The 23,152-nt window shown below is 46.1% G+C and overlaps 1 protein-coding gene across 1 annotated transcript in view; it reads right to left on the bottom strand.

Annotated features, from left to right (window-relative positions):
• Positions 1-23,152, bottom strand: part of LOC145361684 (vesicular glutamate transporter 1) — a 73,314-nt gene that overhangs the window by 22,556 nt on the left and 27,606 nt on the right. Inside the window, exons 2-3 of the mRNA XM_080217592.1 lie at positions 9,376-9,628; positions 6,017-6,135 (exon numbers count right to left, since the gene is read on the bottom strand). Of these exons, the coding sequence (XP_080073718.1) occupies positions 6,017-6,135; positions 9,376-9,628 (372 nt within the window). The remainder of the gene's footprint in view (positions 1-6,016; positions 6,136-9,375; positions 9,629-23,152) is intronic.

Genomic DNA, 23,152 nt, shown 5'->3' on the forward strand with positions numbered 1-23,152 from the left:
TGACCCATCCACCCCTAATGGTTAGCTAGATCGGAGAAGGATCATAGAATCCCTACTGTGCAGGAGGAGGCCATTTGGCCAGTTGAGCCCATGCCATCAACAATCCCATCCAGGCCCTGTCCCCATAACCCCCAGTATTTACCCTGCTCATTCCGAGGGCCAACACATGCACAATGGGTTGAATGGCCTCATTTGGCACTGTCACGATTCTGTGATGCTGTGGAATGTTCTAGAAAGGCTGGAAATAATTGCAGCTGGTGATTTGAGTGATTAATCGGACATTACAGCTCACAAACTTTACAGTTACTGCTACCCTTGCCTGTGACTTCTGCCTAGGCCTGCTGTCTAACCTTCACACTTCTGACTCTTTCATGCAAAGGTGCCTCTGGGATCAATAAAACAACATCAAAATGATGCAGCTTGTACTGAGGATATTTATTTGCAGATAGTCTTTGTCCCTTATCTCCTGAAGATACTAACTCATCATACTTGTTAGCCAAGATACATATAAACATCAACGTATCTATACTTTGCCTCTAAGTGCCTCCCTCACCCCCAAATCAAATAACCCCTACTGTGCAGAAAGAGGTCATTTGGCCCATCGAGTCTGCACCAACAGCAATCTGCTATCCCCATAACTTCATGCATTTATCCTTCTAATCCCTCTGGCTCTAAGGGACAATTTAGCACTGCCTTATCCGCACATCCTTGGACTGTGGGAGGAAACTCAGATGAATCCCATGCAGACATGGGGAGAATGTGCAGACTCCACGCAGTCACTGAAGCTGGGATTGAGCCCAGGTCCCTGGCGCTGTGGGATAGCAGTGCTATCCGCTGTACCACCATGCCGCTCTAATGGACGCATCTTCTCCATCTCCCCTCCTGAGCTACGGTTAACAATGCAGAATTTTGGGAAGGAAGGGAGAGAGAGAAGAAGGAAGGTGGGAAGCACAGTGGTACAATGGTTAGCACTGCTGCTTCACAGCTCCAGGGACCTGGGTTCGATCCCAGCGTGGGTCACTGTTTGTGCGGAGTTTGCACATTCTCCCTTGTCTGCTTGGGTTTCCTCCCCCACTTCAAAAATGTGTGGGTTAGGTGGATTCGCCATGCTAAATTGCCCTTTAGTGTCCTGGTATGTGTAGGCTAGATGGATTAGCAGGGCAAATATGAGGGCATGAGTGGGGTTGTTGTTAGTGCAGACCCAATGGGCCGAATGGTCTCCTTCTACACTGTAGGGATTCTATAAGCACTTTCTATAAAGGCCTCTTCTGGGGTTGAAGTACAGGGTTAGGAATGAGTTGATAACATATTGGATTGATGCATAATGAAGAGAGGTGTGGGACTGAGGGGGTTGGGGTTGGGGAGAAGTGTGGGGGTGAGGGGGGTGGGTTGAAGTGAGGCTTGGGGAGATGTGTGGGGGGTGGAGTGAGGGTTGGGGAGAGGTGTGGGAGTGAGGGAGTGGGGTTGAGTTGAGGTTTGGGGAGAGATGTAGGGGTGAGGGTGTAGGAGTAGGGCAGAGGTGTGGGGGTGAGGGGGAGTGGGGGTGGGGTTAGGGTGAGGATTGGGGAGAGTGTGGGGGTGGGGTGAGGGGGTTGGGATTGGAGTGAGGGTTGGGAAGAGGTATGGGGGTGAGAGGGATGGGGCGAGGGTTGGGGAGAGGTATGGGGAGTGAGGGGGATGGAGTGAGGCATGGGGAGAGGTGTGGGAGCGAGGGGGTTATGATTGGAGTGAGGGTTGGGGGAGATGTGGGGGTAAGGCATTTGGGGTAAAGTTTGGGAAGAGGTGTGGGGGTTGGAGTGAGGCTTGGGGAAAGGTGTGGGGGTTGGGATTGGAGTGAGGGTTGCAGGGAGATGTGGGGGTGGGAGGATGAGTGTGTGGGATGGAGACGGGGGTGGGGGAAGGGTTTGCGATCTGCTCTTTGTTGACATATGGCCCCCAGTTCATGGCAAAACGAGAACAGAAAATGATCAGATGGTCTGAAAGCCTGGCAGCTCGGTGCGCCCCATGCCTGGGCAAGATGCCAATCCCTTGGCACTGTCCTTCAAATGCTGTTAATTAATCTTACCGTGAGTGGCTCTGCAGGGCATTGCACCAACAGACAGAGCAACATTTAATCATTCACTCAATGCGCAATCCCGTCTCTCTGAAAGGAAGGGAACTAAAAAAATAATCCTGACATCCGTGTTTACAGGGGCTTTGCTGATTTGGTTTTAATCACAAAGGAAACAAGACTTATCTAATCCTTTTGTGTTTCTGACTCCCCCACTCTGCCCCTTCCTTCCTCAGATGAGGACACTGACTCTTGCCAGGGAACAGGTGCCCTGGCATCTCACCTCCAGAAACACATTGCCCATCATTGCTGAGCTTGTGGCAGGTGGTTTAGTGGTAAAGGTATCTGGCTGAACCCCATCAAGCTTCCCCACCAACCCCCTCCCTCTTTACTGTGTATGCCTGAGAACCTACCTCTTTGACCAAACATCCTTCTTGAGCTTGAAGAGCTGAATATACCTACTTAGAATCATAGCGTTCCTACAGTGCAAAAAGAGGCCATTCAGCCCATTGAGTCTACACCGACCACAATCCCACCCAGACCCTATTCCCATCACCCCACATACTTACCCCGCTAATCCCCCTGACACTAAGAGGTAATTTAGCATGGCCAATCCACCTAAACCGCACGTCTTTCACACAGAGAGGAAACTGGAGCACCCAGAGAAAATCCACGCAGACAATGTGCAAACTCCACAGTGACCCGAGGCCGGAATCGAACCCGGGTCCCTGGTGCTGTGAGGCACCAGTGCTAACCACTGTGCCACCTTCGCAGGCTCAGCTGCTTTTGTAGTTGGGGTCAATTTAGTATGACCGATCCACCTAAACAGCACATCTTTTGGACTGTGGGAGGAAACTGGAGCACCCGGAAGAAATCCATGTAGACACGGGGGGGGATGTGCAAACTCCGCACAGACAGTGACCCAAGCCGGGAATCGAACCCAGGTCCCTGGCGCTGTGAGGCAGCAGTGCTAACCACTGTGCCACCATGCCTACCCCTACTTCTGCCCCTAACTCCTATGTTATTGTCAGTTTTGTTTCCTGATTAGGCTCCTGAGAATCTTTTTTCAAATTGTTGTAAAATCATGGAATTCCTATAGTACGGAAGGAGGCCATTTGGCCCACCGTTAGGGGTACTTTTTAAATGCAAGTCAGATTTAAAGCTCTACGGATGTTGAGAAAGGAGGAGGACTGTGGTCAGCCTTCCCTCCACCGTTGTCCCACGTGCCAATGTTGAAGCGCCCTCCTGGGAGAGGCTGGAAAGCTTGATTGGCACCCCAGCCACAAAAATTCCCTCTCTCCATCACCAACACACAGTGGCAGCCATATGTGCCATCTACAACATGCATGGTAGCAACTCACCAAGGCTCCTTTGACTGCACCTTCCAAACCCACCACCACCACCACCATCTAGAAGGGGAAGAGCAGCAGATACATGGGAAACCTTGAAGTTCTCCTCTGGGCCACTCACCATCCCGATTTGGAATCCATAGGCTATTCCTTCACTGTCACTGGGTCAAAATCCTGATCCTGATCCTGGTCAAAGTCCCTAACAGTGCTTTGGTGTATCTACACACCACAGGGGCTGCAGAAGGTTCAAGAAGGCAGCTCACCACACCACCTTCTCAAGGGCGATTAGGGGTGGACAATAAATGTTAGCCTAGCCAGCAACGCCCAGGTCCCATGAATCAATGAACAAAACCACACTGGTGATGTGCCCAAGGGTACATCCTCTGTTTATTTCTCATAGCATTGTGTTTTCTGCTTTAGTTGGACATAGGGTCCCCCCCCCATTTACAAATTGTCCAATACTGTTAAGGATATTATTAAACGGGAAAGAATGCAGAAAAGATTTACTAAAATGTTACTAGGACTTGATGGTTTGAGTTATAAGGAGAGGCTGGGTAGACTGGGACTTTTTTCTCTGGAGCGTAGGAGGCTGAGTTCTTATAGAGGTCTATAAAACAATGTGGGGCATAGATCAGCTAGATAGCCAAAATCTTTTCCCAAAGGTAGGGGAGTATAAAACTAGAGGGCACAGGTTTAAAGTGAGAGGAAAGAGATACGAAAGTGCCCAGAGGGGCAATTTTTTCACATAGAGGGTGGTGAGTGTCTGGAACAAGCTGCCAGAGGTAGTAGTGAAGGTGGGTATAATTTTGTCTTTTAAAAAGCATTTAGACAGTTACATGGGTAGGATGGGATATAGAGGGATATGGGCCAAATGTGAGCAATTGAGCCTAGCTTAGGGGTTTAAAAAAAAAGGGCAGTATGGACAAGTTGGGCCAAAGGGTGTGTTTCATGCAATAAACCTCTATTTCTCTATTGTCATTCTCTTTCTCCCTCTTGGTTTACTTTGCTCTAATCTTCCTTCAATCACCGCCCTTGACAATTTGCTTGTACCTTAGACCAGGATCAGTTTAACCTTGGTCTTTTCCTGATGATATCCTTTCTCTTGCACCACCCAGAGAACCTCTCCATTGTTCTTGGATTCTCTCCAACAACTGCACCACCCTCTGTCTTCCAGGACCACAATCCAAGGCTTCTAGACTTTGGATGTCTGCTTTGTCCTCCTGCTAGCCTCAAGTAGCAAAACAATCCTAATTCCAACAGCGCTCTGACAAAGGGCCATCCAGACTCGAAACATTGGCTCAGTTCTCTCTCCACAGACACTGTCAGACGTGATGAGATTTTTCCAGCATTTTCTATTTTTGTTTCAGATTCCAGCATCCTCAGTGTTCGAATATAACCGGTGACAGCTTTGTATTGGATGTTATGTGACCAATGGTAACAAGCTGTAAGAGTCAGCTGACCCAGTAAACCATGGAACCAATTACAGAATGATGTGAGTGTCAGCTGACTGGCTGACTCGCTGTAAATAAGAACCTGTTGGGAATTGGAGTAGCCCAGGGCAAGGACCCAAGTTTGGAGTAATGAAGTTTCTTTATTAAACCCTTCCTTTGATTTATAAGTTGGAGTAAGCTTTGTTGGATATTTATTATTTGCATTTGAAGAGTTCCTTCTGAAGAAACACGCAGTAATTTGCCTTTACACCTAATTCTTTTCGTACGATCTCTGCCCATTCCTACACGGAGCAATTGCTTCCCTTCGGAGAGTCCATTCTTTGTTACATAGAAACAGGAGTAGGCCATTTGGCCCCTCGAGCCTGCTCTGCCATTCATTGTGATCATGGCTGATCATCCAACTCAATAGCCTGATCCCACCTTCCCCCATACCCTTTGATCTCCTTCACCTCAAGAGCTATATCGAACTGCTTCTTGAAAACATTCAAAGTTTTGGCCTCAATCACTTTCAAGTTCAATATCCTGATCCCCACTTCCTTCCCCATATCTCTTGGTCCCTTTAGGCCCAAGAACTATATCTAACTTCTTCTTGAAAGCGCATAATGTTTTGGCCTCAACTACTTTTGCAGTGAATTCCACACATTAACCACTTTCTGGGTGGGATCTTATGGTCTCTTTTGGGCGTTACCTGAAATTCCCACCTCGAGGCCAGCGAAGATTTCTGTTGTTGGACCCTTGCCTGGGCCAATTCCGTGGTGGGCGAGATAGTGGCGTTCCAGCCCCAGGTAAAGAAATTTCTCCTCATCTTGGTCCTAAAAGGTTTACCCCTTATCCTCAATCCATGACTCCCCTGTAGTTCTGGGTTCCCCCAACATTGGGAACATTCTTTCTGAATCCACCCTGTCTAACCCTGTCAGAATTTTATAAGTTTCTATGAGATCCCCTCTCACACGTCTAAACTCCAGTGAATATAATCATATTATTGCTATTCCAGCTTGGATTTCTTTACGACAGTGATCTTCTTCTGACAAGATGCTTCCCAGATATTTAAATCTGTTCTCCCACTGTTATTATTTTCCAATCTTCATCAACCGAGTATATTTTACATTAATTTTCATTTTGCCAACTCATTCATTCTGTCCGGTTGCGGAAAATTTTAACCTTACCTGTTGGCTGCAAATTTCTGTGATATGTAACCTCCTGGAATCTGCGTGACGATATATCCCCAGAAGAAGGATCCGTGAATCATTCCCACTGTCTCTGGGTCCCAGTTGAATCGAGCTTTCTAGAACAAAGAAGGAAATGGGTTAGAGTCACAGAGTTTACAGCGTGGAAACAGACCCTTCGGCCCAAATTGTCCATGCTGCCCAGTTTTTATCATTAAGCCAGTCCCAGTTGCTTGCATTTGGCCCATATCCCTCTATACCCGTCTTAGCCATGTAACTGTCTAGTTGCTTTTTAAAAGAAAAAAATTGTACCCGCCTCCACTACTTCCTCCGGCAGCTCGTTCCAGGCACACACCACCCCGAGTGAAAAAAATTGCCCCTTTGGCAATCTTTATTTTCCATGTATTGTTCTCATAACACTCCAAAGGATGTGTGGGTTAGGTGAATTGGCCATGCTAAAGTGTCAAGGAAACTAGCTAGGGTAAATGCATGGGTTACGTGGTTGGAGCCTGGGTGGGATTGCGGTTAGTGCAGACTCGATGGGCCAAATGACCTTCTTTTACACTGTAGAAGTCTATGGTTCAATTCTATGATCTATGAACATCTTGCTGCATAGTGTTTCTGATCTACTACTCTTGCCTTAGATCAGTGTCCTTTGTGTAATGATACCCCTGTCATTAAAAACAGTTTATTGTTATCCTATAACCACCCATTATGGGGAACAGTCCCATCTTCTTTGCTTGCCTCTCTTTCTTTGGGTTGGATTCTATGTGGAGTTGATACCTTTGGCCCTGACCAAATCCCATTCATTCAGCATTACACTATGAGCTCGCTGCCCTGCATTGCTTTCTCAACTCTCGTCCTGCTCTCAAATTTCTTCATTATCTTACCACTCGCACCCCCTCCACCATCTCTCCCTCCCCCCCATTCTGTCCCACCCTCACCTTGCTCTGGTCCTTTTCTCCTCCAGCCCTACAACCCTCAATGAGATCCGCACTCCTTCAATTCCCATCTCTTATGCGCCCCTGATTTTCAGTCCTCCATGGGCAACCGTGCCTTCAGCTTTGGTGGCACAGTGGTTAGCATTACTGTCTCACAGCGCCAGGGACCAGGGTTCGATTCTGTCCTTGGGTCACTGTCTGTGTAAAGTTTGCATGTTCTCCCCGTGTCTACGTGGGTTTCCTCAGGGTCGGAAAGGCAAATTGTGCGGAGGGTGTGGAGAGTCTGCAGAAGGATCTAGATAGGCTGGGCGAATGGGCCAGGAAATGGCAAATGGAATTTAATGTTGGCAAGTGTGAGGTGGTCCACTTTGGTAGGAAGAATGGTAGGAAGGACTATTACTTACGGGGTGAAAAACTGCAGCAGGCGACGGTGCAGAGGGACCTCGGGGTCCTTGTGCATGAGTCGCAAAAACCCAGCTTGCAGGTGCAGCAGGTGGTCAGGAAGGCGAATGGGATGCTGGCCTTCATAGCGAGGGGGATTGAATATAAAAGTAGGGAGGTCTTGCTGCAGCTGTATAGGGCATTGGTGAGGCCGCAGCTGGAGTACTGTGTGCAGTTTTGGGCGCCGCACCTGCGCAAGGATATTTTGGCCCTGGAGGGAGTGCAGAGGAGGTTTACTAGGCTGATACCGGAGTTGAGGGGATTGAGCTATGAGGAGAGGCTGAATAAACTAGGCTTGTACTCGCTAGAGTTTAGAAGAATGAGGGGAGATCTCATTGAGACGTATAAGATGATGAATGGGATGGATAGGATAGAGGTGGAGAGACTCTTCCCGCTCAAAAAAGACAGTAGGACTAGGGGGCACAGCCTCAAGATAAAGGGGAGGCGGTTTAGAACGGAGTTGAGGAGGAACTTCTTCACTCAAAGGGTGGTGAATCTCTGGAATTCTCTGCCCGTTGAAGTGGTGGAGGCTGCCTCGCTAAATATTTTTAAGAAGCGGGTTGATGGGTTCTTGATAAGAGAGGGGATTAAGGGTTATGGGGAGAGGGCGGGAAAGTGGAACTGAGCCACAACAGATCAGCCATGATCTTATTGAATGGCGGGGCAGGCTCGAAGGGCTAGATGGCCTACTCCTGCTCCTATTTCTTATGTTCTTATGTTCTTACGTTCCTCCCACAGTCTGAAAGAAGTGCTGGTTAAGTTCATTGATCTTGCTAAATTCTCCCTCAGTGTATCCAAACCGGTGCCGGAGTATGGCGACGAGAGGATTTTGACAGTAACTTAATTGCAGTGTTAATGTAAGCCTACATATGACTAATAAACTTCAATGTGCTAAAATGAGTAGGTTAGATGTATTGGCCATGCTAAGTTGCCTCTTAGTATCCCAAGATGAGTTGTTAGGAGGACTGGGTGTGCTAACCTGCTCCTTAGTGTCCAAAGATGTGCATGTTAGATGGATTAGCCACACTAAATTGCCCCTTAGTGTCCAAAGATGTGTGGTTTAGGTGTATTGGCCATGCTAAATTGCCCCCTAATGTCCAAAGTAGTGTGGTTTAGGTGCACTGGTCATGCTAAACTTCCCCTTAGCAGGGTAAAAGTGTAAGGTTATTGGGTGGGATTATTGTCAGTGCAGGCTCCTGGCCTCTTTCTCCTCTGTAGGAATGGTGCAGAAGGAGACCATTCGGTCCATCGAGGCTGCATCGACCATAATCTCACCCAGGCCCTGTCCCCATAACCCCATGTATTTACTCTAGCTAGTCTCTTTGACACTAAGGGGCAATTTAGCTTGGCTAATCAACCTAACCTGCATATATTTCGGACAGAGAGAAAACCGGAGCACCCGGAGGAAACCCACACAGACACGGGGAGAATGCGCAAACTCCATACAGACAGTGACCCAAGCCGGGAATTGCGCCAAGGTCCCTGGTGCTGTGAGGCAGCAGTTTTAAGGGACAACTTAGCATGACCAATCCACCTAACCTGCACATCTTTGGGCACTAAGGGACAATTTAGCACGGCCAATCCACCTAACCTGCACATCTTTGGAGTGTGGCAAAAAACCGGGATACCTGGTGTAAATCCAAGCAGACATGGGGAGAACGTGCAGACTCTGCACAGACGGTGATCCAGGGTGGGAATCGAACCTGGGTCCCTGGTGCTGTGAAGCAGCAGCGCTAACCACTGTGCCAGCATGCCCCTTCTCTGTGATAAAATCTCTCCCTGAACCTCTCAACTTACCACTTCTTAAAATCTCTCCAAGAAAGCATTTGGGTTGTTCTTCTTAATATCTCTTTGTGACATGGTGTAAAATTTTGTGCGGCAGTTTTCTTGTGGAGTGTCTTTAGGATTTTTTTTTAGATATGTCGGATGCGCTGTATAAATACAAATGTTGATTACCATTGCCAGCTCCCCCCTTACCTCCATGATGAGTTTCCCATTGTGATAGACTGTGTTATTGTTCACCATGCTCACAATCGCCACTCCGAGATTGCAGCGGATGCCGAAGGAGATGCAGAATCCCAGGCCGCTCATCATGGCGATGACGTAACGTTTTGGCAGCCCAAAGCAGGTGCAATCCAAGAGGGGCTTCCTTTTCTCTGAGACACCGATCGCTCGGCCATCCTCAGTTAGCTCGATAGTCTCTCCGACATTCTGTCGCTTCTCTAAGATTCTGCGTTGAGTAAAAAGCAGGCAGATTAACGTCTCAGGAAAAGCGGGAACCGGAACGGAAAGACCCTGAGAGCTCATGCACCTAAATCTCCGAAGGTGGCAAGAGAAGCTGATTGAGAAAAATAAATGAGAGCACACTGCTGAACAAAAGAGACATGCTACTGAAGCTTTTCATCTTGCACTCATCAGAAACAGGTGAAGGAATACCAAATTTTGAAAAGGAGCAACAACACAGGCTCCCTTTGAAATTTGGTATTACCCGAAAGACACCCTCATTTTGAAATTTGGTATTCTTGTCTCTGTCCTGATGAGTGCAAGGCAAAAACTTTGACAGCATCTATCTTATGCAGTAAGAATCAAATTTTGTATTATCATACAATTAAAAAAAATCTGTTTGTTGGCTTTATGATTAGAGTCATGGGGGCTGATTCTACTTACCAAATGGGGTGTGTGCAGTCTGGTGGCCTGTATCATAGAATCCCTATAGTGCAGAAGGAGACCATTTGGTCCATCAAGCCTGCACTAACAACAATCGCACCCAGCCCCTATAACCTCAAATAACCTCATGCATTTACCTTGCGAATCCCCCTAACCTGATTTGATGTGATTTGATTTATTATTGTCACATGTATTAACATAGTGAAAAGTATTGTTTCTGGCATGCTATACAGACAAAGCATACCGTTCATAGGGAAGGAAATGAGACGGTACTGAATGTAATGTTACAGTCATTGCTAGGATGTGGAGAAAAATCAACTTCATGCAAGGTAAGTCCATTCAAAAGTCCCACAGCAGCTGGGAAGAAGCTGTTCTTGAGTCGGTTGACACGTGACCTCAGACCCAAGCAGACACGAGGAGAATGTGCAAACTCCTCACAGACAGTGATCCAAGCCGGGAATCGAACTCGATTCTGTGAAACAGCAGTGCTAACCACTGTGCTACCGTGTGCTTCTGATTTCCTAAGCATTTCCCCAAAAATTCTCCTTAAAATTATTCAAAGACTCTGGGCGGGAATTTCCGGCCACCCAAAACTGGAAAATCCCACCTGAGGTCAACAGTCATGGTCCGCCCCTTGCCTGCTACGGTTCCTGTGGCAGACGGAAAGGGAAAATCCACCCCTCTAATGTCGCTGCCTTTTGAGGAAGAGAATTCAAGATACCCACAATCTTCCGAGAGAAGTGTATTTTCCTCACCTCCGTTATAAATGGGCAATCCCTTATTTGTAAATAGTGACCTCTTGTTCTAGGTTCTCCCACGAGGAAACAACTCTCTACATCCACCCTGTTAATACCCCTCAAGATCTTAAAGATTTTGATCATAATTTTCCGAACTCCAATGGATACAATCCAAGTCTGTTCAAGCTTTCCTCATAGGATAGCCAAGGAACTCAAAGTTCCCTTTGGCAGCACCTTCCAAAGCCATCTAGAAGCTACCAGCTAGAAGGTCAAGGGCAGTAGATACATGGGAACATCACCGCCTGGATTTTCTCCTCCAAGCCACTTACCATCCTGACTTGGTTTGATTTATTATTGTCACATGTATTAGCATACAATGGGATGTATTGTTTCTTACACTCTCCCATTTCCTTTCCTACATAAGGTATGTTTTCTTGTCAAAACGTACCGTTCATAGGGAAGGAAAGGAGAGGGTGCAGAATGTAGTGTTACAGTCATAGCTAGGGTGTAGAGAAAGATCAACTTATTGCGAGGTAGGTCCATTCAAAAGCCTGATGGCAGCAGGGAAGAAGCTGTTCTTGAGTTGGTTGATACGTGTCCTCAGACTTTTGTATCCTTTTCCTGATGGAAGAAAGTGGAAGAGAGAATGTCCAAGGTGCGTGGATTCCTTTGGATTATGCTGGCTGCTTTTCCGAGGCAGCGGGAAGTGTAGATGGAGTCAATGAAAGGGAGGCTGGTTTGAGTGACGGACTGGGAAGTATTTTGCTACATCTTCGCTGTCTCTGGGTCAAACAACTGGAACTTCCTCCCTATCTCTGGGTGTACCTGCAGCAGTTCAAAAATATACCTCACCACCACTTCCTTAAAGGGCAAATAGGGATGGGCAATAAGTGCTGGCTTAGCCAATGAAGCTCACATCTCGTGACTGGCCGAAAATGAAACCAGAGCACCTGGAGGGAACCCAGGCAGACACGGGGGGAACATACAGTCTCCCTACAGACCGTGACCCAAGCTGGGAATTGAAACTGGGTCCCTGGCGCTGTGAGAAAGCAATCCTAACCACTGTGCCACCCAACAAGAGGTGAGACTTCAGGACGTGCTACTGCGGTTAAGGTGAACAATATGATATATTTTGTACAGACAGTGAGCGCGAAGCCAGGAATTGAACTCAGGTCCCTGGCACTATGAGGCAACAGTGCTAACCACTGTGCCACTGTGTTATGCTGGGATGGATCAGCAGGAAGATGGGGTTGAAGTTACAATCAGATCAGCCACGATCTTATTGAATGGCGGAGCAGGTTTGAGGGGCCAAATGGCCTTACTCCCATTCCTAACGTTTGTAGGTAATCTCTTCATAATCTCAACGGCAATCCAGCCTCCCATCCATTGACTCTGTCTACACTTCCCACTGCCTTGGCAAAGCAGCCGGCATAATTAAGGACGCCATGCACTCCGAACATTCTCTCTTTCACCTTATTCCATGGGGTAAAAGATACAAAAGCTTGGGGCCATGCACCAGCTGACTCAAGAACAGCCTCTTCCCTGCTGCTGTCAGACTTTTGAATGGACCTACCTCGCGTTAAGTTGATCTTTCTCTACACCCTATGACTGTCACACTACATTCTGCATTCACTCCTTTCCTTCTCTATGAACAGTGTGCTCTCTGTACAGCGTGCAAGAAACAATACTTTTCATTGTATCCCAATACATGTGATAATAATAAATCAAAATCTACTGAGTTGTCCTCCCTCCGCCCGCATTCTCAGACATCTCTTTTCTCGTGGTCACCCAGGAGCTGAAGTCAGCTCTCTTCCGATGATGATATAATGTATAACATTAGGCACAAGGATTTGGCAGGAGATGAAAGCAAGTAAAGCACATTTTTATTGTGCCATTAGCATCATGAAAATGACTTGTTTTCAACTCATCTCCGAATAGATTGTATTTGTGGCAAGAATAATCAATCTTCATAAACGCAGGACTGCTTTGCAAAGGCATGCCGGGCTTTAATCGGGATTAGGAATGGATCAGGGCTGTCGTGAAGCCGTAGGTAAAAATAACTGTGCTAAATGCACACAACATCTAATCATTGATTCAGCAACTCCATCTAAATCAAACCCAACAGAACGCACTCGCGACCACCTTTGTTTCTCGACGATGGAGATAAGTTAGATGCTGCCTCTCAGCGCCATTTGGAAGTGAATTGATCCTGTTATACAGACCTGTCGTTAAGCACTGAACATTTGAGGGCAAAACTAGTCTCGCGCTATTGATGTGACAGCAAAATATTTGGAATTTCGTGCAGTCAATGGGAAGAGATAAGATCCTTTGTGATTGGGGAGGGCCCAGTGTATTAGACCTCAAGGTGGGGGGGGGGGGGAGGTGCGGGGTACAGGATGTGATGAGTAAGAAAGAGTACAATGGGAGTAACTGGTCTTCATCTTAAGAATTCTTCGGATGGAGAGAATTGATAGAAGTTTGGTGCATTGGAAAGAAGTAGTGTGAATTCATTGGGTTGGAGTTCAGTGAAGTGAATAGCAAAGGGTTTGGCCTAATGGGTTGGAATACAGTGGGGTGAATAGCAAGAGGTTTGGTGCATTAGGTTGCCATACAGTGGGATGAATAGCATGAGGTTTGTATATTGGGTTGCAGTAGAGTGGGGTGAATAGCAAGCAACCCTACTTGTTTCCACAGCCTCTTTGGTGTAACTGGCCTTTCATTCCACATGTCCATTATGTCCACGGGATTTAAAAAGGTCACACAGATCACTATCAAGCATGATTCACATCTCCCAGTGGTGGCGTAGTGGTATTGTTGCTGGGTTATTAATCCAGAGACCCAGGAGTAATGCTCTGGGGTCCCAGGTTCAAATCCCAATGGGGCAATGGTGGAATTTGAATTTAGTAAAAATCCCTAAATGAAAGTCTAATGCTGACCCTTGCCAAATGTCATTAAAAACCCATCTTGTTCACTCACATTCTCTAGGGAAGGAACTCCTGCCATCCTAATCTATTCTGACATATGCGTGACGCCAGATCCACAGCAAAATAAGATATAGGAGCAGAATTAGGCCATTTGGCCCATTTGCTTTCCCCCTTTCAATCATGGCTGATATGTTTCTCAACTCCATTTTTTCCCCACCTTTGATTCTCTTACCAATCAAGAACCTACATGTGTTGTTGACTCTTAAATGGCATCGTAAGCCACTCATTTCAAGGGGCAATTAGAGATCGGCAACAAATGTTGGCCCAGCCAGTGACTCCCACATTTAATTAAAAAAAAGTCCCCTGGAATGCAGGAAGTTAAGGGATGGTTTGATCACAGTTTATTAATCACAAGTAGGCTTATATTAACACTGCAATGAAGTTACTGTGAAAATCCCCGAGTCGCCACACTATGGCACCTGTTTGGGTACACTGAGGGAGAATTTAGCATCTTCAATGCACCTAACCATCAAATCTTTTGGATTATGGGAGGAAACCAGAACACAAGGAAATGCACGCAGACACGGGGAGAACGTGCAGACAGTGACCCAAGTCGGGAATCTAACCCGGGTCCCTGGTGCTGTGAGGCAGCGGTGTTAACCACTATGCCACCCAAGTCTTCAGTTATTAATAGTTTTCAGTTCCCCTTAAAGGGAGAAAGACTTTTGAAAACACTTGTACACACAGAGGGTTGTAGAACTTTGATAGTGTCTTCCACAAATGACATTCAACACTGAATTAATTCCTAACTTCAAACCTGATAAATGCTTACCAAATGTTTCAGAGGATGTGGGGCAAAAGCAGCTTTATGGAGTTGGGTTACAGATCATTGAAGGGCCCAAGAGCTTGAAGGGTTTAGTGGCCCATTCCTATTCTTATGTTCTTGTGTGTTCAAATCATTACATTCCTTAAACCTTCAGTTCAGGTTCTAGGCCAGTGATGGGTCACCTAAGCTAGTGAGTGGGCTGCACAAGTGGCCTCTCCTTTATTTCAAGATTGAAATCAGGCTTGTTCACTCACCACAACTCCATGAATAATTTTTTTAAAATTCATTCATGGGACATGGGCAGCATTTACTGCCCATGTCTAGTTGCCCTTATGGAGGGCAGTTGAGAGTCAACCACATTACTGTGGCTCTGGAGGCCACATGTTCTCCAAGGCAGCCTTCACGACACATGACTGCGCAGAGTCGCTTGGCAGAGACTGATAGCCAAGATCCGCACACGAGGATGGCCTCAACTGGGATCTTGGGTTCATGTCACATTACCTGTAACCCCCACGGCTTGCAAAATCTTACTAACTGTCCTGACTGGAGACAATACACATCTCTTTAACCTGTGCTTAACACTCTCTCCACTCACATTGCCTGTACCTTTGAGACGTGATTATCTGTAAAGACTTGCATTCCAACCATTATTTTGTAAATTGAGTTTGTGTCTTTATATGCCCTGTTTGTGATCAGAACTCCCATTTACCTGACGTAGGAGGAGCGCTCCGAAAGCTAGTGGATTTTGCTACCAAATAAACCTGTTGGACTTTAACCTGGTGTTGTGAGACTTCTTACTGTAGTCACATGTAGGCCAGCCTGCGTAAGGACAGCAGATTTTTGATTTGATTTGATTTATTATTCTCACATGTATTGGGACACAGTAAAAAGTATTGTTTCCCGCACGTGATACAGACAAAGCATACTGTTCATCGAGAAGGAAAGGAGAGAGTCTTAGCTAGAACCAGTTGGGTTTTTCTGACAATGGTTTCATGGTCATCAGTAGATTCTTAATTCCAGATATTTTGTATTGAATTCAAATTCCACCATCTGCTGTGGCGGGATTCAAACTCAAGTCCCCAGAACGTTAGCTGAGTTTCTGGATTAATAGTGTACTGGTAATACCACGAGGCCATAGCCTACTTATACATACATTCAACACATTTACTGCATGTCTAATATTTCATAACAGACCATAGAAAATGCTGCATCATTCACCAATAAATCAATTAATAGTTACCAACTTCAAATGGCCAGAGCAAATACATTAGCTAAAAGTGCAAAAGTATCATTTAAAAAGCACAAACTCCCATGTCCACCAGTGTCGTAACAAAGGCAATCTCTTGGGATACAGTAATCTGTTGACTACACTTGCATACCTAGAATGTGTGGGGCATGCCAATTGAACCACAGTGAAACTTTGATTGGATGCAGAGAGAGCAGAAGGGCTCTTATAGCTTAACACTTATTCATTAGTGTCACAAGCAGGCTTACATTAACACTGCAATGAAGTTACTGTGAAAATCCCCTAGTCGCCACACTCCGGCGCCTGTTCAGATACACTGAGGGAGAATTTAGCATGGCCAATGCACCCTAACCAGCACGTCTTTCGGACTGTGGGGGAAAACCGGAGCACCCAGAGGAAACCCGCGCAGACAGTGACCTGCGGCTGGATTTGAACCCTGGTCCCTCATGCTGTGAGGTAGCAATGCTAACCACTGTGCCACCCCCCCCGTGATGGCAAGAATCAGCCATGATTATATTGAAAGCCAGAACAAATTCAAAGGGCTGAATGGCCTACTCCTGCTCGTGTTTTCTATGTAGGAAGTCTCACAACACCAGGTTAAAGTCCAACAGGTTTATTTGGTAGCAAATGCTACAAATGACAAGGTTATGACATGGCTGCCAAAAAATATTGACTGTGACACCGTGGCCTATGAACCCAAATGCCTAATCCAGAGTATGATTCAATTTGGACAATCATACAGGACAGAAAGAGGCCTTTAGCCCATCTTGCTAGTACTGTCCAACTAACCCATTCCCTTGCTGCAGGATTGTATAACACCCAGCCATATGCTAAAAATACGCTCGGATGCTCAGAGCTTTTGGAGGTTGTCGCACCCTCTCTTCTGCGAGTGCTGAGTTGATTAGTCATGATGACCTGCTTTCTGCCTGGTGTGGAATCAGAGGAAAACTGCCAACAGAAGGACGTAAAGGGAAGTGTTAGTCATGCAGGGTGCTGAGGTACAGCCTTCTGCTCATCTCCCAGGATTGTAAGTTGCAGGTTTGAGAGTGAGAAGCAGATCTGATCCTGCTGCCTTGACTGAGGATGCATTCGTCGCAAACTGAGACCTATGCATCCTCAAGAGGCCTTTCATTTAAAACAAAATTCATATAAAGTACCAAAAAGGGATTGATAAAGTGACTGTAGGCCAAATTGCCCCACAAGGGGAACTATCTCAAACAAGAGATCACAGGTATTGGTTGAGAGGCAGTAGGTTTAAAACTGAGGTGAGGAGGAACTTTTTTTAAATTCATTCATGAGACATGGGCATCACTGGCTGGGCCAGCATTTATTGCCCATTCTTAGAAAGAAAAACATGAGCTATGATTGAATGGCAAAGCAAACTTGATGGGCCGAGTGGCCTAATTCTGCTCCTGGGTCTTATGGTCTTAGTTGCTCTTGAGAAGATGGTGAGCTGCCTTCCTGAATCCCTGTAGTCCATGCACTGTGGGTTGACCCACAATGTCATTAGGGAGGGAATTCCAGGATTTTGACCCAGCGACTGTGAAAGACCGGCCGATATATTTCCAAATCAGGATGGTGAGTGGCTTGAAGGGGAACTTGCAGGTGTTCCATTTGGTCCACAGTTACTTCTTGCAGAGGGTGGTGAATTTAATGGTGGTTAGCACTGCCCCTCCACAGTGCCAGGGACCCAGGTTTGAATCCCAGCTTGCATCACTGTCTGTGTGGAGTCTGCACATTCTCTCCATGTCTGCATCTGTTTCCTCCCACAGACCGAAAGACATGCTGGTTAGGTGTACTGGCCATGCTAAATTCTCCCTCAGTATACCTGAACAGTGTGGTGACCAGAGGATTTTCGCAGTAACTTCATTGCAGTGAGGCAAGTCTTCTTGTGACTAATATATAAACTCTTTTTTCAGGTGGGGAGTTGGGATCTGAGACCAGGGAGAGATCAGCCATGATCTGATTGAATGGTGGAGCAGGCTTGAAAGCTGCTTGCCTACTTTTGCTCCTAATTTCTATGTTCCTATGCATTCAGATCCTCAAGTCTGAACTATAACTCCATCTATCAGCCTTGGTTCCATATGCTGTAACACCCTTACTTTACAAAAATCTGTTAATCTCAGCTTTGAAGATGCCACCTGACTCCCAGCCTCAGCACTTCTCTTCCAAGTCGATGCATGACTACTGACAGTCCCAAAATGTCTTTCCCTGCCACCACCGAACAGTAGATCTACTTCTCAAGCAGGGGATTGACTGGTAAGGTCCTTAGGGCACTGCTGGAAGCAAACCCAGTTTGGTATTTGATAGTGTTTTGGAAAAGCTTCTTTGAATATATTTGTCTAATTGATCTAAAAATATTGGATATGGGAACTAAGAAAGGTTGTTTGGTTGACACTAAAGAAATATTTGATGAACAACAAAGTCTGTTCATTTTTTTCACTGATCATGTGAAGATGGGTCAATTCGATTATGGACGTGTTGGCTGACTATAGAAAGCCCACTAACTCCTCTACTTTCTCAGGATGCTAAGGAAATTCGGCATGTCCACTATGACTCTCACCAGCTTTTACAGATGCGTCATAAAAAGAATCCTTTCCGATGTATCACAGCTTGGTATGGCTCCTGCTCTGCCCAAGACCGCAAAAAACTACAAAGGGTTGTAAACGTGGCCCAGTCCATACGCAAACCAGCCTCTCATCCATTGACTCCATCTACACTTCCTGCTGCCTCGGAGAAGCAGCCAGCATAATTAAGAACCCCCAAGCACCCCGGACATTCTCTCTTCCACCTTCTTCTATCAGGAAAAGGATACAAAAGTCTGAGGTCACGTATCAATCGGCTCAAGAACAGTTTCTTCTCTGCTGCCAGACTTCTGAAAAGGCCTACCATATATTAAGCTGACCTTTTTCTACACCTCAGCTATGACTCTAACACCACATTCTGCACTCTATCCTTTCCTTCTCCCCTATGTACTCTATGAACGGTATGCTTTATCTGTATAGCACACAAGAAACAATACTTTTCACAATATACCAACACATGTGACAATCAAATCAAATCATAAAAACAGGCTATGGTGAAAGAATCAATGCAGGTTAGTCTTTTGGTTCGAGTTGGTTTATTGTAAGGCACTTCCTCAGTGCTACTAGCTTCCAAGAAGTTCTCCACTCCAAGTGTTCCAGCTGTCTTTATTGGTAGGGCAATAAATGTCACACATTTAACTAGCTAAACAAGCAATTTCCTTAACAGGGCAATTGCCACACACTCTGGGATTAGTAGCACATTGGCACTAACCAGTGGCAGGAGGTAAGTCAAAACCCAGGATGGTGAAACTCCGGAAGGTTACAGGAAACTTACGATGGACTCCATTCTCATTGAAAGGGAGTTGTTACTGTATTAAGGAAGGCACTCTTGCTGTTGTTACTGTGTTATATTAGTTTGTGCTGGTTGTATTAAAGATGTAACATTTGCTGTTGACATTGTGTTATGTTAGTCTCTTGTTTTACAATTTGTAATGTATTTTGATGAACTTGTTTAAATAAAAAAGACTGACTATTGCTAGAAAAAAATTAGTGGCAGGAATGTGGGAGTAGTTAGAAGCAGGAAGTCAGGTGATGGAAACTCCAACAATATACCCAAGGAGAGTCAGCAATCCTAGGGTCTTGTGGGAGGGTTGGGGTGGAGTCCTAGGCAGGGGAAGTCCAGTAATTTCAGATAAGGACTGAGAAATACTTCTCTTCCTTCCAGCTCCATAGAGAGTGCCCTCCTTCCTAACAGAGTCATAGCTTGAATTTTACTGGCATGCCTGCCCTGATTTTGAACGAGGCTCGGAGAATGGCATTCTCTGTTGGCCTTAGGTGGGATCATACAAACTTCAGGCAGACAAGCCAGTAAAATTCCACCCATAGAGCCTTGGAGTGCAGAAAAAGCCCTTCGGCCCATCAAGTCTGCACCATATTGAGTTTTTTGAAAAAGTGACCAAAGAGGTAGATGGGGGTAAGGCAGTTGACGTGGTATATATGGATTTTAGTAAGGTGTTTGATAAGGTTCACCATGGTAGGCTTCTGCAGAAAATGCAGATGTATGGGATTGAGGGTAATCTAGGAAATTGGATCAGGAATTGGCTAGCAGATAGGAGACAGAGGGTGGTGGTTGATGGTAAATATTCGTCATGGAGTTCGGTTACGAGTGGTGTGCCTCAGGGATCTGTTTTGGGGCCACTGCTGTTTGTAATTTTTATTAATGATCTGGATGAGGGTATAGTTGGGTGGATTAGTAAATTTGCTGATGACACCAAAGTCGGAGGTGTGGTAGATTGTGAGGAAGGGTGTCATAGTTTGCAGGAAGACTTGGACAGGTTGCAGAGCTGGGCCGAGAGGTGGCGGATGGAGTTTAATGCAGAGAAGTGTGAGGTAATTCACTTTGGTAGGAATAACAGATGTGTTGAGTATAGGGCTAACGGGAGGACTTTGAATAGTGTGGATGAACAGAGGGATCTAGGTGTATGTGTACATAGATCCCTGAAAGTTGGGAATCAAGTAGATAGGGTTGTTAAGAAGGCATACGGTGTCTTGGCGTTTATTGGTAGGGGGATTGAATTTAGGAGTCGCAGCGTCATGTTGCAACTGTACACAACTCTGGTGCGGCCGCACTTGGAGTACTGTGTGCAGTTCTGGTCCCCACATTACAGGAAGGATGTGGAGGCTTTGGAGAGGGTGCAGAGGAGGTTTACCAGGATGTTGCCTGGTATGGAGGGGAGGTCCTATGAGGAGAGACTGAGGGATTTGGGGTTGTTTTCGCTGGAAAGAAGGCGGCTAAGAGGAGATCTTATTGAAACATATAAGATGATTAGAGGTTTAGATAGGGTGGACAGTGATAGCCTTTTTCCTCGGATGGAGAAAGCTAACACGAGGGGGCATGGCTTTAAATTAAGGGGGGGGTAGTTATAGGACGGATGTCAGGGGTAGGTTCTTTACCCAGAGGGTGGTGAGGGATTGGAATGCCCTGCCTGCTGCGGTTGTAAATGCGCCTAGTTTGGGGGTGTTTAAGAGATCCGTGGATAGGTTTATGGACGAAAAGGGATTGGTTTAGGTTAGAGGGTCATTGTTTTTTTTTTAAAACTGGTCGGCGCAACATTGTGGGCCGAAGGGCCTGTTCTGCGCTGTAATGTTCTATGTTCACAATAATCACCACTAAAGGTGCGCTAATCCCATTTCCTGAATTTGTCCCATATCCTTGAATGTTATGTTTCAAATATTTTTTTGAAGGTTACCAAAAGAGAAAATGCTGGAAAATTTCAGCAGGTCTGGCAGTATCTGTAAGGAGAGAAAAGAGCTGACGTTTCAAGTCCCAATGACCCTTTGTCAAAGTTCAAGTATAAGAGCGTGATAAGGGATCTCACAGAAACTTATAAAATTCTAACAGGATTAGACAGGGTGGATTCAGAAAGAATGTTCCTGATGGTGGGGGAGTCCAGAGCTAGAGGTCATAGTTAGAGAATAAGGGGTAAACATTTTAGAACTGAGATGAGGAGAAATTTCTTCACCCAGAGGGTGGTGAATTGTATGGAATTCACTCCCACAGAAAGTAATTGAGGCCAAAACATTGTGTGATTTCAAGAATAAATTAGATATAGCTCTTGGGGCTCAAGGGATCAAAGGGAAAGGTGGGATCAAGATATTGAATTTGATGATCAGCCATGATCATAGAACCCCATAGTGCAGAAGGAGGCCATTCGGCCCATCAAGTCTGAACCGACCATAATCCCACCCAGGCCCTATCCCCATAATTCCATACATTTAAACTAGCTAGTCCCACTGACACTAAGGGGCAGTTTAGTATGGCCAATTGACCTAACCCGCACATCTTTGGACCGTGGGAGGAAACCAGAGCACCCGGAGGAAACCCACGCAGAGACGGGGAGAATGTGCAGACTCCACACAGACAGTAACCCAAGCTGGAAGTTGAACGCAGTTCCCTGACACTGTGAGGCAGCAGTGCTAACCACTGCACCATTGTTCCTCCCAATGAATGGTGGAGAAGGCTGGAAGGGCCAAATGGCCTCCTCCTACTTCTAGTTTCTATGATTACACAGTTCCTGCCTGTTTCCCACCAGAATGGAGATGAGGGGGGGTGGGGGGGGGTGCAATTCTTGCAGTGATTTGTAATGTTCCCTCTCAAAGCCACCCCCAACCCACTGCTCCCAAACCGTCCACACCCCTTATCACAATACAGGTTGGGTTAAAGGAACCCATTCTACCTTCATTACATCTCTTTGGATGGCACTGGTAAAGTCTGGGTTGACCTCATTGGGGATATGAGGGTTTGAACCTTTACTAACATAAGCCCATCGAACACTTCTGTGCCGTGCTTTCGGGTGTGGAATATGGCTTATCTTTTGTATTGTTACTAGCACCATAAAAGCAAGCCTGATATCAATGGAGCAACAAAGATATTCCATTCCCAAATAGAACAGTAGGGTGTACCACTCCAATGCAGATCATTAATAGCACTTACATTCCAGCTCAAAAATGCAAGAAATTTTACACTCCAATGCAGAGCATTAATAGTGTCTGCAGTCCAATACAGCCATCTCCAACCTTCGTGGCCTGGAACTTGGTTCTGCCCTCTGTAACTAGACCCTAGATTTCCTAACCCACAGTTCACAATCTGTGAGGATGGCACCAACACCATGATCATTGTCGATACCAGTGCTCCACAAGGCTATGTTCTCAGCCGCCAACTATACTCCTTACATGCCTATGACTGTGTGGCCAAATTCCCCTCCAGCTTGGTTTCCAGGTTTGCTGACGACACCACCATAGTGAGTCGGATCTCAAATAATGAGACAGAGCACAGGAATGAGATGGAGGATCTGGTGAACTGGTACGGCAACAATAATCTCTCCCTCAATATCAACAGAACGAAGGAGGTGTTCATCGACTTCAGAAAGCGCAATGGAGGGCATGCATCTGCATCAAGAGGATAAAGTAGAAAGGATTGCGAACTTCAGGTTTTTAGATGTACAGATCACCAACAACCTGTCCTGATCCCTCCATGCAGATGACAGAGTTAAGAAAGCCCATCAACAACTTTCTCAAGAGTCTAAGGAAATTGGGCATGTCAACTACATCTGTCACCAACTTCTACAGATGCCCCATAAAAAGCATTCTTCCTGGTTGTATCACAGCTTGGTACGGGCTCCTGCTCTGTCCAAGACTGCAAGAAACTACAGAGGGTCATGAACGAAGCCCAATCCATCACGAAAACCAGCCACCCATCTACTGACTCTGTCTACACTTCCCGCTGCCTTGGCAAAGCAGTCAGTGTAATTAAGGACCCCACGCATCCC

This window comes from Carcharhinus amblyrhynchos, chromosome 35 (assembly GCF_965287045.1).
Source record: "Carcharhinus amblyrhynchos chromosome 35, sCarAmb.v2.hapA, whole genome shotgun sequence".
Classification (NCBI taxonomy): domain Eukaryota; kingdom Metazoa; phylum Chordata; class Chondrichthyes; order Carcharhiniformes; family Carcharhinidae; genus Carcharhinus; species Carcharhinus amblyrhynchos.